At 38.2% G+C, this 17016-nt stretch overlaps 1 protein-coding gene across 4 annotated transcripts in view; it reads right to left on the reverse strand.

Moving 5' to 3' along the window:
* The window catches only part of LOC145996028 (phospholipid-transporting ATPase ABCA1-like), a 270557-nt gene that overhangs the window by 86808 nt on the left and 166733 nt on the right, over nucleotides 1–17016 (reverse strand). For all 4 annotated transcript variants that reach the window (XM_083132208.1, XM_083132210.1, XM_083132207.1 and 1 more), the window contains 2 exons: nucleotides 2345–2492; nucleotides 917–999 (listed from right to left, as the gene is read on the reverse strand). In XM_083132208.1, the coding sequence (XP_082988334.1) occupies nucleotides 917–999; nucleotides 2345–2492 (231 nt within the window). The remainder of the gene's footprint in view (nucleotides 1–916; nucleotides 1000–2344; nucleotides 2493–17016) is intronic.

The raw sequence follows: 17016 nt of genomic DNA on the forward strand, positions 1-17016 counted from the left end.
AGAGTTGTACATACCTGAGATTGCATATTTTACTAATTGGTTTGGACTTAGCCATTACTAATTATACACAACGTAATTAAAAGGGTGTTAGTTGTATTAAAAAATCTTGTATTACTTCCAATATAGCGTGATTTTAGGAGAAAATTGTTGAAAATGAGATGAGAGGAGTAAATCTGCATTCAGTACAAAAACATTATTGTAAACACTCGTATGGCACGTGACGCTACTGGGAGCTATACATTAAAAAAATGAAAGAAAACATCAACAGAGAAATTGAAGCATTTTGGAAGAGGAACTGATGCATTAGTGAAAATTTCTTATAAATATGCCATAAATGTGTGAAAACAGGACAACATTTCCAACAACTCTTGTACCAACGTTAAGTGTTTATTTTAATTGTAACTGTCCATGCAATTGTTCGAGCTTATTTCATTACATAGCTAGCAGTTCCTGTTACATGGATGTTGCATCCAGTTTGCATGCCAGCCACCGCTCCATGTCCAAGTTAACCGTGACACTCACTGTACAAGATAACGGAAGGTAGAGAGAATCCCAATACATTGTTTTGTTCCATACCCATCTCCTGTGTGTGCCTAATCTTCAAAGCTTGAAATGTTCAAACATAATTTTTACCTTGGAATGGAAAATAACAAGCATTTGTTTTTACCTTATGATTTGGCACACACACACACACACACACAGTATTTTTTTTTTTACTAGCAAGAAGCATAGATTTAGCCAACATTACAGCACCATTTCCATTCCCTAGTTGCCACTACTCTCTCCAGAGGGTGGGAGCTAAGTTAAAAATTTGATGATTTCTTGTAACCTCCTCCTTTGAATTACTAAGGTATTCATGCTTGTGTTGTGAATTTGATTAATTTTGTAGATGAAAATTATAACTTATGATGCTCACCGATTATAGTCATCGTATGTTTTCAATAACCAGTCAGATATACTTCTTCCTGTCAAATTCCTCAAAATGTCACCTGTTGCACCCTGAAACATATTAATGTAGCATTAATATATACAAGTAACACACATAGAGAAAAATATTTATGGTGAACAAAAGATAAAGATTTCAGTACGAAAACAAAGGACATTTTGAGATCAAAAGCGGTATATAAAATAGCATTCCAGTGTTAAAATGGTGATTAAAACCCTAAATTTAATTTAAAAAACTACAATCTTTACACAAAATACACATTTCCTTCTAATAGTTCATTTACGTTGTTATCAGAGTATTAAGTTTATTCCTGTATTAAGGAGTCCATTTTTGCTTCTCAAATATTTGCAGCATAATTAATCAATTTTCTGTGATTTGCATAGCTCACAGGATAATTCACACTTTAGACTGTGTCATGTAAATAAACTCCAAATTTTGTGTTTCTCAGTTTATTTCACATCTTTCAGTCATTTCGTGACCAAACATGGTAGGAAAATGCACCCTACACCTTTCAGAAACATGAAAATGAACATTGCAGTGTGTTATTTCACATTTCGTGTTAGAACCAGTATCAAAATTGGTTAAAATCTGGTATTTAAGCACATTCTAACGTGGGCGTCTTGTTGTAACTTTAGCATCTTTAATAAAACACAATTATACTCTTTTCCTACAAGGATCAATCTTAAAAAATGTGTTTTACAGTTCTAATTTATTGTAATATTTTCAAACCTCATTTGCTTTTATTCATGTTTTGGACATATAAAAGTGTAAGTATAGGATCTCAGAAGATTTTTATAATGTTCAAGCATAATTTTTTAAGACATTTTACCTTTTGGCAAGCTAAAAATTACACTGTAGTTATTTTGAAAAGTAATGTATCAAAATCCATTAAATATCATTACTGGAATCAGTCCCTTTCTTCCTGTCTGCTTCACTTATTTATACATAACTTTTCTCTCTTTTTGGTTACTTGCACTAGTGATGAAGAATGGTGAACTGTCTCAAACTTTAACCAGGGTTTACATCTGAAACCTCCTAATATACACTCCTTGAGGATGGCTCTCATTTTTAAACTGAGCTGCCCATGGTTGCATCTTTATCTAGCGACCGCTAAGTGAACATCATCAAGCTGGATTGTGCTGCCACCTAATGACACCTTCAGAAACTACTCACTACTATTTTCATCTATCCCACATCAGTTTGTGACCTACTTACTGACATCCCCTTGTAAATGAAAATTTACACATATTCTGAAATATTTTGAAATGTAGCAATTTTCAAGTATAGGTGGTAACTGATACAAATTTTTGCAACAATAACAGTTAAGCCCTAGTTGACAGTGGCATTTTTGCTCACCCCTATCATAATGTAAAAACACTGTTAATACGATGAATTCACCTGTGTCTGTGGTGGTACAGGTCCCATTGACTCTGGAGGACACACCATGACACCAGCAGGGCACAAACAAGGATGATTTTCTGCTTCCTCTATGCTGTCTTTGTCAATAGGTTTCTTTAAGCCACTTGTATTAACTGGATTGCATGTACTTAAAAGAAAGTGAGGAAAAGTATAAACATTGTTAGATATTTCAGACTAACACATCAGGCACGGCTCATGCATTATTTACCCGGGGGTTCACTGAAGTCATGTGACATATATTCAGTTTCCGCATAATAAACTTCCTTCGCCTAACAAAAGGATGGGGGGAGGGCTTAAAAGATTTGTCCAGAATTGTTTTTATCTGGGAGTATAAGGTTTTGTATTAGGGGTGTGCGAATAAATTTAGGGCTGAAACTACAATAAATTGTGCCTTTATGAAAAAAGTTGAGTTTTGTTGGAATGGACGTCCTCAAGTAGGGGCAAGTAATATATTTTTTTCCCCAGGAGGAGCAAAAAACACTCCTTCAGTCTGAAGTTACTGCAAGGCTTTTATAATAATTACCAAAAATTACTGTGACTGAAATTAAATTATATGCGTGTAATATATAATTTTTGGTTTACATCCCATTTTCATCGGGGGCCACCCCCTTTTGCCCTTCCGGACGTCCATGCGACTAATCAGAACTGGTCCTACATTTATTAAAGGGAAATGGCAACTAATGGCATGTGCATACTGGAAATCGAACCTGAGACCCTTTCATTGATACGCGACAGGTTTGTTCAAATTCGGGGCTGGTCGACCAGCACATGCTTTTTTTCAGTGGACAAGGAATTTTGTTTACGTTAATTATGTGCATTTCTGCGCGGACAGCAACGCCTACACTGCATCAAATGACATAACCTAGGTAAAGTCCATCCCTCGCTTCACTCGCAGCATCACTTAATACTTTCCAACAAGTATCCAAGCACTTCAAAAACTAACTTGAGACGATTGACACTGAGCGACAGCGAGTCACGTGTTCGTGCCATTCTTTCTCTTTCGCGAACCCGAAGTGTTTCCACCTTTAAGAAAAAACCCCTGAATGCATGCACGAGCTATTTTGGTAATGCATCTCCTTTATTTTAATTCATTGCATGTAATTCCAGCTTTTATTTGTTTCCACTCATCCATCTTTGCCACAATCTTGCATTTATTCCAAGAAGTTCGGTGCAAAAATGACACAAAGAGAAGATTGAATATGTAATGTGTGCGCTTCAAACTTGAACCCCACACAGCAACACTGGAAGGGAGGAAGCAGCGAGAACGGAGCCTTGTCCCGCGGCTTCTGCGAGAGAACGAACTGTGCATGACCGTTGGGTGGAGACATAGGTTCTGCAACATCATCTTCCATGTATTTTGTCCTATACCTTCCTCGAGCTTCTGCTACCGCACGAAGCTTTCACAATGGCACGAGCTGTCCTGTGGGGGTTCAACTGAGGGTCTGTATCAGGGTGGCTGATTCGCGGTTTCTTCTTCTCAGCAAAGGAGTTCGCCGTGTTACGGGCACAAATACATGACTTATTGTGTAGAATTTTTAGCGAAATAATGTGAAAATGTAAAGACATTGTTTATTGTTCATTCTCGAGGTGATTATCGTATATTACTGGGGGTTCACTGATCCTGTGCTCTATAGGGCCAACCGTGCCTGTAACACATTAACAACACTTCTTACAAACTATATGTCATGTCTCAATGCACATATACGCATGTAAAACACAATCTCACACATGAATTGCATTTCAACAAACACACTAAGATTCTGATTAAGTAAATAATTATAAGCTTATAACTAGGCCCATAACTTTATGTTATAACATATTTTTTATTTGGCATCAGATCGAATACTGGGGTGAGATTTTTACGTATCTGATGAAAATCAGCCGAAATAGATAAACTTGATAAGGCATATTTTGACATATTTTACTTATTTCACATTTTTACAACATATTTCTTCAATTTTCTCATAATGAGATATATTTTTGTATACTTTCTTGCATATAATCGGTTATTTCACAAATTTATTATTTGTACCTTTAGCACAACGGATAGTTTATATTATCGAAGGCGGATAAGAAAATTACGGACAAAAAAATTTAAAGTGATGCCGTCTTTTCTTACCAACTAGTATAAAACAATAATATCTCCCTTTTTTTATCCCACCAAGAAAGATAGCCGCACAAACATTATTGACGAAAAGGGATGTCCGTCATTGTTGTGCAGGCATGAAAATCACCAGGCAGTAAGCAAACAAGTTTCAATTGCTTTCATTTCTTTACCTTTTTTTTTCGCTTCTTACAACAATCAGTCAAAAGTAAAAATAACATTCAGTACATTACAGCCCCTACTCTATCGGCAATCGCGTTCGGGAGTCTCAAGATCACTTGTCTTTTGAGTCGGGCACATATCAGTGAGACTGAATAGAATGTCTCCTGTAAATGAATCTTTGTGGTGAGACTGAGGAGCTATGTTACAGAATTTTGGAGTGATGTTTTCTCCACAGACACAGATTCTGTCTTGCAGAATTTATACATGGCGAAACATCAAAATCTGCCTAAAAAAAGTTGTGTTTGTGTATAATCAATACATAGCTGAAGCGAGTTGCCAATTATGATTTAGTTTCCACAAAGTTGTAAATCTTGACATAATAGGAAATGAAACTTAATATAATTACAGTGAACCTCATGTTAATCTCAGTATTTTCCCACTAAATTCTTTGGTTAAAGGGATTCTGACTTCATTTAAAACCCAACCCCCAGCCTAGTTCATCTTCCCTGGAAGATGCTGACTTCCCGTATAATGAGAAATTTGAAAGTACTGTTGTGCATATTTTTGGCATTACTGGGAATATTTCTGCATTTTTCTGACAATTTAAATTTTTTATGACAAAATTATACACATAATGTACAGTTTTATAGGACATAAAGTCCCGGGCCCTGCTCATAACATTTTTAGTAACATCAGCCACAGGCACATATTTACAAATACAGGGTGATTCTAAAGGTATAGTACAAACGAAAACCACAGATACCTCCCATGAAATAGAGACGAAAGTTCACCTTCCACTTTGCCAAGAGATGCCTCCGTGAGGAGCTAGACAATGCCGAAAACGTGTGAAAATGAACTTCACACCTCTGTACAGCCAGTACCAGTGAAGATAGAAAGGCGGAACAAATGAAGTCAAAAGGAACACCAAAGTCACCCATCCGATAAACACTAGGCGGCAGCTGCGTAACGCATGCGCATGGGGTTCCACAAAGGAAATAGGAGTGTCCCGCAAGACAAGTGAAGGGAAAGGGTAGCGATCGACATCGGTAGGGACAAAAGAAGCAATGAAGCATGAAGTAACAATTGCACAGCGGGAAACAAACACATGCAGCACGTGGGGAGTCCCCAAACACAGTGGGGAGACACCGCAGCAAGAACAAAGCACGGTTCAACAAAAAAGAAAGAGGACCGGACGGGGAATGGTACCTGTCAAGGAGACAACAAATGCGGGACGAGGAATTCCCCGTAGCAGCACCGAGGGGATGTCACACAGAGGTCGTGCGCCAGCAGGACAAACACAGCAACTACGGGCACAGGAGGTTTATTGCCACGCAAAGGTGCACTTACAGATAGGAATAGTACGTAGTACGTAGTCGTACCCGGAATTACGTTGTTACAAAAGTTGCTCAAATTGACGACCACCACATTCAATGCAGGCATTGCAGCATCGCAGGAAATTCTGGCGAACCCTATCAAAAATCCCTGGCATGGTACACACCTCGGCCGATGCTGCAAGTATCCGCGCTACCAATGTTTCCTTGTCAGGCACCGGGGTCTCGTAGACGAGTGTTTTCACATGGCCCCACAAGAAGAAATCCATTGGTGTGAGGTCAGGCGAATGGGCGGGCCAGGGGACGGAGCCCTCTCTGCTGATCCAATGCTGTGGGTAGGTACGGTGCAAAAGGGTTCGCACTGTGCCATCAAAATGTGCAGGCGCTCCATCCAATTGAAACCACATACGATGTAGCACGTTGAGGGGTACATCTTCTAGAAGCTCTGGAAGGACTGATGCAAGAAAGGTGCGATAGAAGCGGCCATTTAAACGTGGTGGCAGCAGGTATGGACCGATAATCTGTTCATCGATGATACCTGCCCAGATATTCACTGCAAACTCGGTCTGATGGTGCACCTCGACTGCTGCATGTGGATTTTCATAATCCCACACATGGCTGTTTCGGCAATTGAAGATGCCCTCACGGGTGAATGTTGCCTCGTCCGTGAAAAGCACATGTCGCAAAAAACGGGGATCGTCGGTACAAAAACTGCAACAGTCGTTGACAGAATTCCACACGTCGTGGGTAATCCCCAGCCTGCAACGTGTGGACTCGCTGTGGATGATAGGGATACAGCAGATCATCATGAAGGACACGCCACACTGTCGACTGTGATACTCCCACTGCACGTGCAATGCTACGGGTGCTAGTGGAGGGTGTGTCGTCCACGCGAGCAAGTACGTCCTCCTCGACCGCTGCGGTGCGCACATGTCTTGGGTGACCGACATGATGGCCTGCACGTAACACACCCGATTCACCAAGGGTACGGTGCACGTTCGAAAACAACCTGCTGTCGGGTTGTCGCCTCTCCGGATACCGTCCGCGATAAAGGTGTGCAGCTGCTCGGCCATTGCCATCTGCAAGGCAGTAGACAAAATGCATGTCCCTCAGTTCTACAAATGTGTAGCGTTAAATGGTATGGTGAGGATAGTGCCAATTATGGAATACTGTACTGCAGTGCACAGGTGGCACACACACACACACACACTGGTCACAACGGCTTCGAAACAACGTACTCAACTGTCGTACGTCAAGCACACCACCACCGCACCGGCTCTTTCACTGACACGCTCCCTGACGCTGCACTTCCAATCAGCCCACACGTCCGCACGGTGCTGTGGTACAATCAGCTGACGTTCCTGAGCCACCCGTGCCTGTGCTCTTCACTACCTGACCACTGCCGTCAGGTGGGGCCACGTACTCTGGGGCCTTGTCATCGTGGAACACATGTAGCGTCCTTCATTCTTGCCCCATTCACCCACAACACGTACTTCGTCCGTCTTGCTCGAGCCGACGGGGAGCACTACGTACGATCATGTGGTGTTTGTGTACACCAATGTGGGGTAACCCAGCAGTTGAACAGACGTGCATACCCCCACGTAGCTTCATTACACGATTGTCCCACGCAGTTTACCTGTCCAGCCTTGCTTGGCCCGGTCTCACACCCACGCAGCAGTGTGCGGCTGCGGTGGTGTGAGGCCATGCTTGGTTTCGGAGCGGAAGGCTGCGGCCGAGGAGGGACTCGAGTTGTTCGGCTTGGGTTGCGCTCGGAAGCAAGCAGCCGCGTCAGGTCTGGGAACGGTGGACCTAGTGATCGGGATGGAAACATTCCGACCTCGTCCATTAGTGTCGTCCACCGTACGGAGTGGTGGGGTCCATACGACACTCCAGCAGCCTTTCGCCCGCTCCCACCCAGCGATGTGCCTCCGGCTTCATTTCTAAGAGGCTGATTGGGCTCCATCACGACGTTTGTTACAACGTCAGTACGGGGTACGTGGTCCTATCTGTACGTGCACCTTTCATTAGCAATAACCTCCTGTGCCCGTAGTTGCTGTGTTTGTCTTGCTGGCACGCGACCTCTGTGTGACATCCCCTCGGTGCTGCTACGGGGAATCCCTCGTCCCGCATTTGTTGTCTCCTTGGCAGGTACCATTCCCCGTCCGGTCCTCTTTCTCTTTTGTTGCACCGTGCTTTGTTCTTGCTGCGGTGTCTCCCCACTGTGTTTTGGGGACTCCCCTTGCGCTGCACCGCCATTTCTGCCCCGAACCATGTACGCGTCTGTTGCCTGTCGAGTGTCACGGACCACTTTGCTTGCATTCTCGTTGTGTTTTTACATCCTACGTCGTCCTCCCATGGTTCTGCAACCCCGCACTACTTTTCTCGACTGCACTGCTTCAGTCATGGTGTTTGTTTCCCGCTGTGCAATTGTTACTTCATGCTTCATAACTTCTTTTCTCCCTACCGTTGTCGATCGCTACCCTTTCCCTTCACTTGTCTTGCGGGACACTCCTATTTCCTTTGTGGAACCCCATGTGCATGCGTTGCGCAGCTGCTGCCTAGTGTTTTTCGGATGGGCGACTTTGGTGTTCCTTTTGACTTTGTTTGTTCCGCCTTTCTATCTTCACTGGTACTGGCTGTACAGAGGTGTGAAGTTCATTTTCACACGTTTTCGGCATTGTCTAGCTCCTCACGGAGGCATCTCTCGGCAAAGTGGAAGGGGAACTTTCGTCTCTATTTCATGGGAGGTATCTGTGGTTTTCGTTTGTACTATACCTTTAGAATCACCCTGTATACTTTGTTATGGGACCTCCCAGACCATTATACAGGGTGTCCAAAATGTCACACAACCGAGATTTCGAACGTATGTAACTTTTGTATAAAAAGCGATATACACATGAAGCTTACACTGGGTATTAATTTTATCTATGTGGCTATTTCTTAAACATTAAATAAGAAAATTATGCTCTACATGAACCTAACCTACCGATCTTTCTCTACGACAAATTTCAAATCTTTTTTTACTTCTGAGCATTGATTGAATAATAGCCAGATGTCGAGCATGCCTGGTACTGACATGACAAATGTTGCCAGTATGCCTTGTAATTTTGAAAAAACATACTTTTTATGAATATGCCATAATTAATCCCATAAAGTCATCTGTAATTCACACAATGCATAAAATCTTATCAATCTTTTTATCATTTCGATAAATGCCACACAGACCATCAAAACACATTGATTTTTTTCCAAACAACTCCACAGCTGCCTTTCATCCATGATTGTTTTTACTTGGAACAAAAACTTTTTACACCTTAGTAATTAATATGATAAATTTGGAAGATGAAAAGATGTGAGAGGCAATATCTACACCTATTACCAAAAGTGAAATAAGCAAAAGACAGTGGAGTCAACCAATTCAGTTAATCCATCTCGCTAATTAACTTCGTAAATAACCTTGGCTAAATTTGAAATCCTGACTGGTACATCATTATAGATATATACCTGTCAGAATTCAGACTAAAGTGATAGCACAGTAGGAAGCTATGGTTCTATGATGAAAAGGAAATACCAACTTACATTTAACTAAGGAACAACATTTATATTTATGCTGAAACAATTATAAGTAATTTTATGAAAAAAATATTGTTCAAAAATAGAAAAACAAAATTTACATCATCATCAAATTATGCAATGTTATCAAGACCATTATCACATATAAATGTAATTGAAATACAGAAAATATTTCTTTATTATTCCCTCTAGAGGTAGCGTATGTCTTTTTCATACATTTTAAAACTCAGCATCTGGCTAAATCACATCCAAATGTAGAATATATGTGTGTCACTTGATATAATTTTCCTCAAAGCATCCATTTGAGGTCTTGTAGAATTTGTAACCTTGCTTGTTAATGGAGATGAAAGCAGATACCAATTAACTGCTTCAAATTCAGCATGGCATATTTTATACATATGAGTGTCATTCCACAACTTACCACTCTTTTGAAAGATTACACCATAATCAAAGTTCTTTCAAGATACAGAAAACGATTCTATATAGCTTAAACATCCAATTTATCATTAAATTGCCACCTCTAATGCTTTAAAAGCAACAATAATTGTACAAATATATATCCATCCCACATTGGCACATTTGTACTTATCTTTGTTCCATCATGAGAGGTCCAAAGTCACAGACAACTAGTATCAGAGCAACTAGTTCAAGCAAGATTTTTTTAGCATGTCTTATCTTCAATTGTTTCTGTTTTATATTTTTGTCAATAAGTGCTTAACAGCTTGAATGTTTGTGTAGTAAATGTACATATTTGCTTTGTTATAGCTATTTTACAATGTATATCACAATATACTTATGTAATGATTACAATTACCTGTTTTTTTTAATGTTGATACAAAATACCAAGAATGCATCATATTATACATTGAACAATTTTAAAGAGTTGACCTTTGTATATGAACCTTGATGCCAATGCAAATGTACACAATTTTAATAAAATTAATTATAAATTTGAATGTATTTTATCTTGCTTGTCTGAAAGAACATACAGTGAGTCACATAATTATTCGGACAGATAAGATTTCTGAATATTTACTGACGTAGTCGTGATATAATACGATGATAAATGTTTAATATTTATTTAACAAACAAAACACAATATGAGCACACTGTTAATTATCTTCAATTATGTTTAATATAATATATTAGTAAAATATTTTCATTAAACAAAACAAACATTTTTTGTGGGTTAAACAAAATTATTCGGACACATGGAAGGAGAAACAGGAAAACACGCTTGAAAAGCAACGAACAGAAATGTCAGTATCTGGTAGGCATCCCTTTCATTTTTAACACCTCGGATAAACGATTTGGCATACTTTCTACCAATTTTCTGGTGTACACTGGCGATATGTTGGCCCATTCATGTTGAAGTCTCTCCTTGAGGTCTGCCTTCGAGGTTATAGGTGTTTTCCTCACTTCTTTTTCCAACTTACACCAGAGGTGCTCAATGACGTTCAAGTCTGGAGACTGCGGTGGAGGATGGAGCACTTTTGGGCAGTTGTACAATAACCATTCTTGTACTACGCGGGAAGTGTGCTTCAGGTCATTATCTTGATAAATCATAAAGTTACAACGAATGCCCATCATTTCAGCACTAGTCTTTAGATTTGACTTCAGAATATCAAGGTAACGGTACCTGTCCATTGTCTGTTCGATGAAAGCCAATTTACCAACGCCTTGGGCCGACATGCAGCCCCAAACCATTACGTGACCAACCCCATGCTTCACTGTTGCTTGCAAATTTTTCCCTCGGAGTTCCTAATTTGGTTTACGCTGCAACTGTCCCCAGTGTGGAGCAATTTGTTGCAATATTTTAAATAAAATTAACTTTCAAATGTTACTTATCACATTAGTATATTAACCAATTTCTACAGTCACTATAGTAACGAGTAACAAACAAAATAACATCAAAATTGAACAGAGTAGCACAACAGAATTTTCTTCATTCTTTTCAGATTATGCTCAAAACTAAATAACAAAACATAATTGTAAAATGTCTTTGAATTAAAGAACTGTTGCAATAGCCTCCTCCTCCGGTTGAAAACCTTGACATCATACTTTGATGTAGAAATACATATATTTTTCAAACGTATATCTTCAATGTATCATCTTCACTTCTTCTTCTACTACTTCTTTGGCAGCAATCTCATTCCTTTCACATCTTCTTTACAGCCATCTTCAGTAGATTTCTTCTTTACTGCAATCTCATTACCATTACTATTTCATAACCATTCATTTCAAAAGGTTTTATTCTTCACGAGTGCACTTCTTCCGTTTGAAACTATATGTGCAAATGAAGCCCTTCAATAAAAATGCGAACCACATTACATTCAACTTACATTATATATATTCCTTCTTATCATTCTTCCAGACACACTTTGTATAATTCTCCCTTTTTTTTATTCGTGTCAACACTTTTCCTTGATACATTGACATACACCATACTGATGAGAATAGAAGCCAAACATAAGTTCTTACATAAAAGATAATATGATGATCAACAAAACAGAGATAATAAATTCATGCTGGTTTACACATGATAATAAAATACATAATGCAAACAACTGAACTCGTTTTGCACAAAATTACAACAAATTCAACCCTTATGTACAATTAAAACATAAATCAGTATTTCTTAACAACTCCTTTCTTTTCTCCTCCGAACAATTAAAAGGTTTAATGTTTTCTAGGTTTTGTGTACCTTTTGTTCCCTTTCCATCTAGAGAAACTACAGTCGCACAATTATTTCTTACTTCTATTACCAAGAATGGGCCAATAAACAAATCATACAATTTGTAGATAGTTTTGTTTAAAGCAGAGCTCTTAGCATGATTTTTAATCATGATTAAATCTCCTTTGACAATATTTTTGGTACCAGAGCTTGTTTGAACACTTTTAGAATTTCTTCGTTGTTTAAGTTTTTCTTTTAGCTCCAAGTATTTTGCCTTCCAGGATAATTCTTCAATATTCTCAGGCCAATCGACAATATTAGTTATATTATCTTTAACTTGATCGTGTAAAAATAGTTCCGCAGGTGTAAAACCAATAGATTCAGAATATGAATTGTTCAACAATTTGACAACGTTTGTCAAATATTTAGCCCAAGATTTATGATTATCCTTGCAAAATAACCTCAGTAAACGCACAATCTCTTTATTGTAGCGTTCAATTGGATTAGCGTGTGGTGAATATGGCGAAGTAAAAATATGCTTGATGTTCTTGGAGGTAATAAAACTTCGCCACTCCTTAGATTTAAATTGTGAACCATTATCACTTAATATAATTAGACATGCAGGATAATGATGAAAATACGATTGGTTTAGTTTATTGATAATTTCCATAGATGAAGCTTTACGCAAAGGATAAACCATAATAAACTTACTTGCAAGATCCACTATACTTAGTATATATTGATAACCTTGAGAAGCTGGTAACGGACCAATCAAATCTAATGAAAGGAATTGATGTATTTCAGGAGTTAATATGTGAAGATCTTCTCGTGTGATACGTTGCACTCTCTGCTTTGACTTGGCACATTCAAGACAATTTCTCAGATATAATTTAATGCTGGCTTTCATGTTTGGCCAAAAGAAAAATTTTGAACACTTTCTGAACGTTTTTGAATAACCAAAATGTCCACATAAATCATGATGATCATACAGTACCTTTTCCACAGCTTTTTTAGGTACAAATATTCTCCAGTGTTCAGACGCAATAGATTTATAGAATAAGATATCTTCATGCATTCTAAAATGTCCTCTGATTTCGAACTTAGAATCTCCTTTGTTTATCGCAATTCTTAACTTTTGACACTGTTCATCGTTCTGTTGAGATTGTACCCAATATTGTGGAGTATCTTGGGATAGAAGATCGATATTTGTATTATTAACGTAGAGTTTCGATGTGAATAAATCTCCCTGTGACCTTGCAGGATATCTGCTTAAGGCATCAGCCACAATATTGGTAGAACCTTGAATATGTTCAACAGTAAAATCAAAACTTTGAAGTTTTAATGCCCAGCGGTTTAGTCTTGGGTTTAAACTTCTAGCCGACTGCAGCCATGAAAGTGACTGATGGTCACAATGAATAACAAATGTTCTTCCACTAAGATAAACACTAAACTTTTCTACTGAAAAGAGGATAGCAAGACATTCAATCTCATGAGTTGAATAAGTTAATTCTGTACCACGCAATACTCTACTAACATATTGTATTACTAACGTTTCATCTTCATCTGATAACTGCCATAAAACTCCTCCAATTCCAACTTTGCTTCCATCAGTGTTAAGATGGAAAATTTTACTAAAATCCGGTTGAGCTAATACATCAGGAGATGTAACTAGTTGTTTCAAATCATTAAAAGCTTGGTGATGGTTCTCCTTCCAGTCCCACTTGTTATTTGATTTTAGTAAATCATACAAAGGAGCAGCTATCATTGCAAATTTGTGAACAAATTTTCTCCTCCAATTTACTATTCCTAAAAATTTCCTTAGAGCCTTCTTGTTTTGAGGAACTGGAAAATCCATGATTGCTTGGTTCCTTTCAGGATCAATATGAATGGTTTCTCCAGAAATCACATGGCCTAGGAAATGTATTTCAGTTTGGAAGAACTTGCATTTCGACAATTTAATAGACATATTAGCTGTCTTCAGAGTTGATAAAACATAACGTAAATGTTCTAAGTGGTTTTTAATTGATGGAGAGAAAATTAAAATATCATCAATATAAACAATCAGGAAAGAATTTGTATGATTGCCAAATATTTTATGCATTCTATCAACGAACACACTCACGGCACTTTTGATTCCAAAAGGCAAAAAATGGAACTCCATCAAAATACCTCTATAAGAAAATGCCGTAAACTTAAACGACCTTGGTGTCAAAGGAATCTGAAAATAACCGCAACTAAGGTCAATAGATGTGAAGTATTTTGCTCCCTTCAATCTTTGTAGTAATTCCGAGATAGGCTCTACCTGTGTCATCGGAGAAATTACGTGTTGGTTTAATTTACGGAAGTCGACCACTGGTCTCCATAAACCTCTCGCCTTTGGGACTATGTGGAGTGGATTCCTATAGGGAGATGTGCTTTCTTGTATGACGCCCCACTGTTGCCATTTTTGTAACTCTCTTTCCATATCATCCCGTCTAGCATAAGGAACAGGGTAAGTGGGTGCTATTATTGGCACATCAGTATCCAATTGTATATCGTAAGCTTCCACATTTGCTTTTTTAGGTCTGTCAGAAAATAAAACATGGTATTCGAGAAGAAGATGAAATAACTGATCCAAACAATCAGATGGAAGAGTATTGTTCATGTACGCTGCACGCCGAATATCTTCCTCCGAAGCGATGTCAGATGTTCCTTCAATTTGTGAAGTGGTTGAAATTGGTAATTTGCAAGAACGTACTATTCCCTTCATTGACGGAAGACTTTCTTCAGATTGCGCTAAAAACGGAGTTATTATTTCCTGACCTAATGAATTCGAAAGCATGACGGTTGCGTTGCTGTAATTTATAATCGCCTTATATTGCCACAAAAACGGCGAACCCAAAATTAAATCAGCGTGTAACTGTTTGACAATATACAGTCCCATGTGGAAAAATTCATTTGCTATTTGAACTGTTACATATTTGAAACCCATTACCTTTATACGTTGATCTCCTGCAAAGCAAGCCAATTGTATTCCTTCTAATTGTTCCAATTTTGCTCCTGGTATAATTGAACTTAGAATTGTCCAGATTTTATAATCTAATAGATTACACTGACTTCCAGTATCAATTAAACAATTTAAAGACAGATCCGCAATTTTACCTTGTATTTCTGGATTCTCAATTTTTGGTATTGGAGTACCGTTTTCTGACATAATCCACTCTGGTTCAGAATCGTACCATTCTAATAAAAATGCTACAGATAAAACTTTATCTCTGGTAACGCCTAAAGATTTAATTTTATTATAATCCTTCAGACATTCCTTAACATGTACTAAATAAGGGTTATTAACACTACCATCCAGCTCCTTTGCATTTATTTGTGGCAAGGTAAATCGGAGCATATCACCCTGCCTTAGTTGTTTAAGTAGTTAGAAGAATGTGCACTTGTGGTGGTAGTAGTAGTCGGAGTTAGGTGTTCCATATTTGCAGAATTACGCTGCAAGTTGGTGCTGCCTACTGTAACACTATTTCCCTGTGAACTATGAGATGTATTACCATACTCTATTGGTTGTTCGTTGTAATTTCCAGTTCTACTATATCTTCTGTTATCAGATGTTGGGGTATTGCCAAGTCTGAAATTCGAATTATTTACGTTATTATTAGTTCTTTCAGACCTTACAAACTGCCTTCTTGAGGGATTGCGTTCAAATCTTCTGGGTGATGGGCGATGATTTACATTGATTCCTGCATTTTCAGTCTGTGTTGTAGAATCATAAGAATTCCGCTCAACATTTACTTGCCTGACGAAATATTTTGTTCTATCGAAACTCCTCTTCTTATTAGCCCTGTCATCAGAATCTGTATTATCACCGGGCAAAGATAAACTTTTATTCTTATCACTCGAATACAAATCAATAGTCCTTAATTTCTGCGTCAGTTGCTTAAGATCTGTAATGTTATGGCAGCCCACATTCTTTGAAATTGACTCAGGTAGCTGTTTCAAAATCATTCGTATTACTTCAACTTTGTTTGGAGTTTCCACAAGGTTACAATAAGCAGAGTACGTTTTTAAAGCGTATCCTTCCAATGACAAACCTGAAGCTGGGTTGTATTTTCTAGATCGTAACAATGTCAACTGACTTTCTAATAACTCATTAGATGCAAACTGATCAACAAATTTATGTACAAAGTCCTCATAAGAAATGAAACTCTTCTTTTCACTGTTGAACCAGTAAGCGCCTACATTATAAAAACACTTACGAATTATACATAATTTATACTTGGAAGGAACACCAATTATGTTTAACATTGTAGTTAGTTGTTCGATAAATTCTCTAGCAGACTGTTTTGAAACATCTCCTCCAAAACGTGGCAATTGACTGAGTTCACTAACTCGTGAAAATCTATTAGAGCATTTATCAGACTGATTATAAGAATTCCATGTAGAATCATTATTAAGCCACATCGGGTTATAAGTACAGTTTGTTCTAGTACAAGGACAATGATTTACATTTAAGTCATCAGGAAACTGATCATGGATTAAGGAATGACATGTACTTTGACGTTGGCAACCACATACTGAAGTTCCAAGACCTGTGAAATTTTCTTTATTATCACAAGCAACATAAGTTCTAGAAGGTATGGAATTTCTGTTAGCTGTAGAACAAATTTGCTTTGATGTGTCTGTAGCACATAAAGAACTAGGTGCATTATTTTCAATATCACAAGTATGTACGTGCTCATTATCATACAGCAAAGAGTTGTTCAACGAAGAAAGACATGAATGGTTATTTAGTGAACATGTACAATGGATTTTGTCAACAGTA

The sequence above is a fragment of the Lepisma saccharinum genome, chromosome 12 (genome assembly GCF_977018435.1).
Source record: "Lepisma saccharinum chromosome 12, izLepSacc3.1, whole genome shotgun sequence".
Taxonomy (NCBI): Eukaryota; Metazoa; Arthropoda; class Insecta; order Zygentoma; family Lepismatidae; genus Lepisma; species Lepisma saccharinum.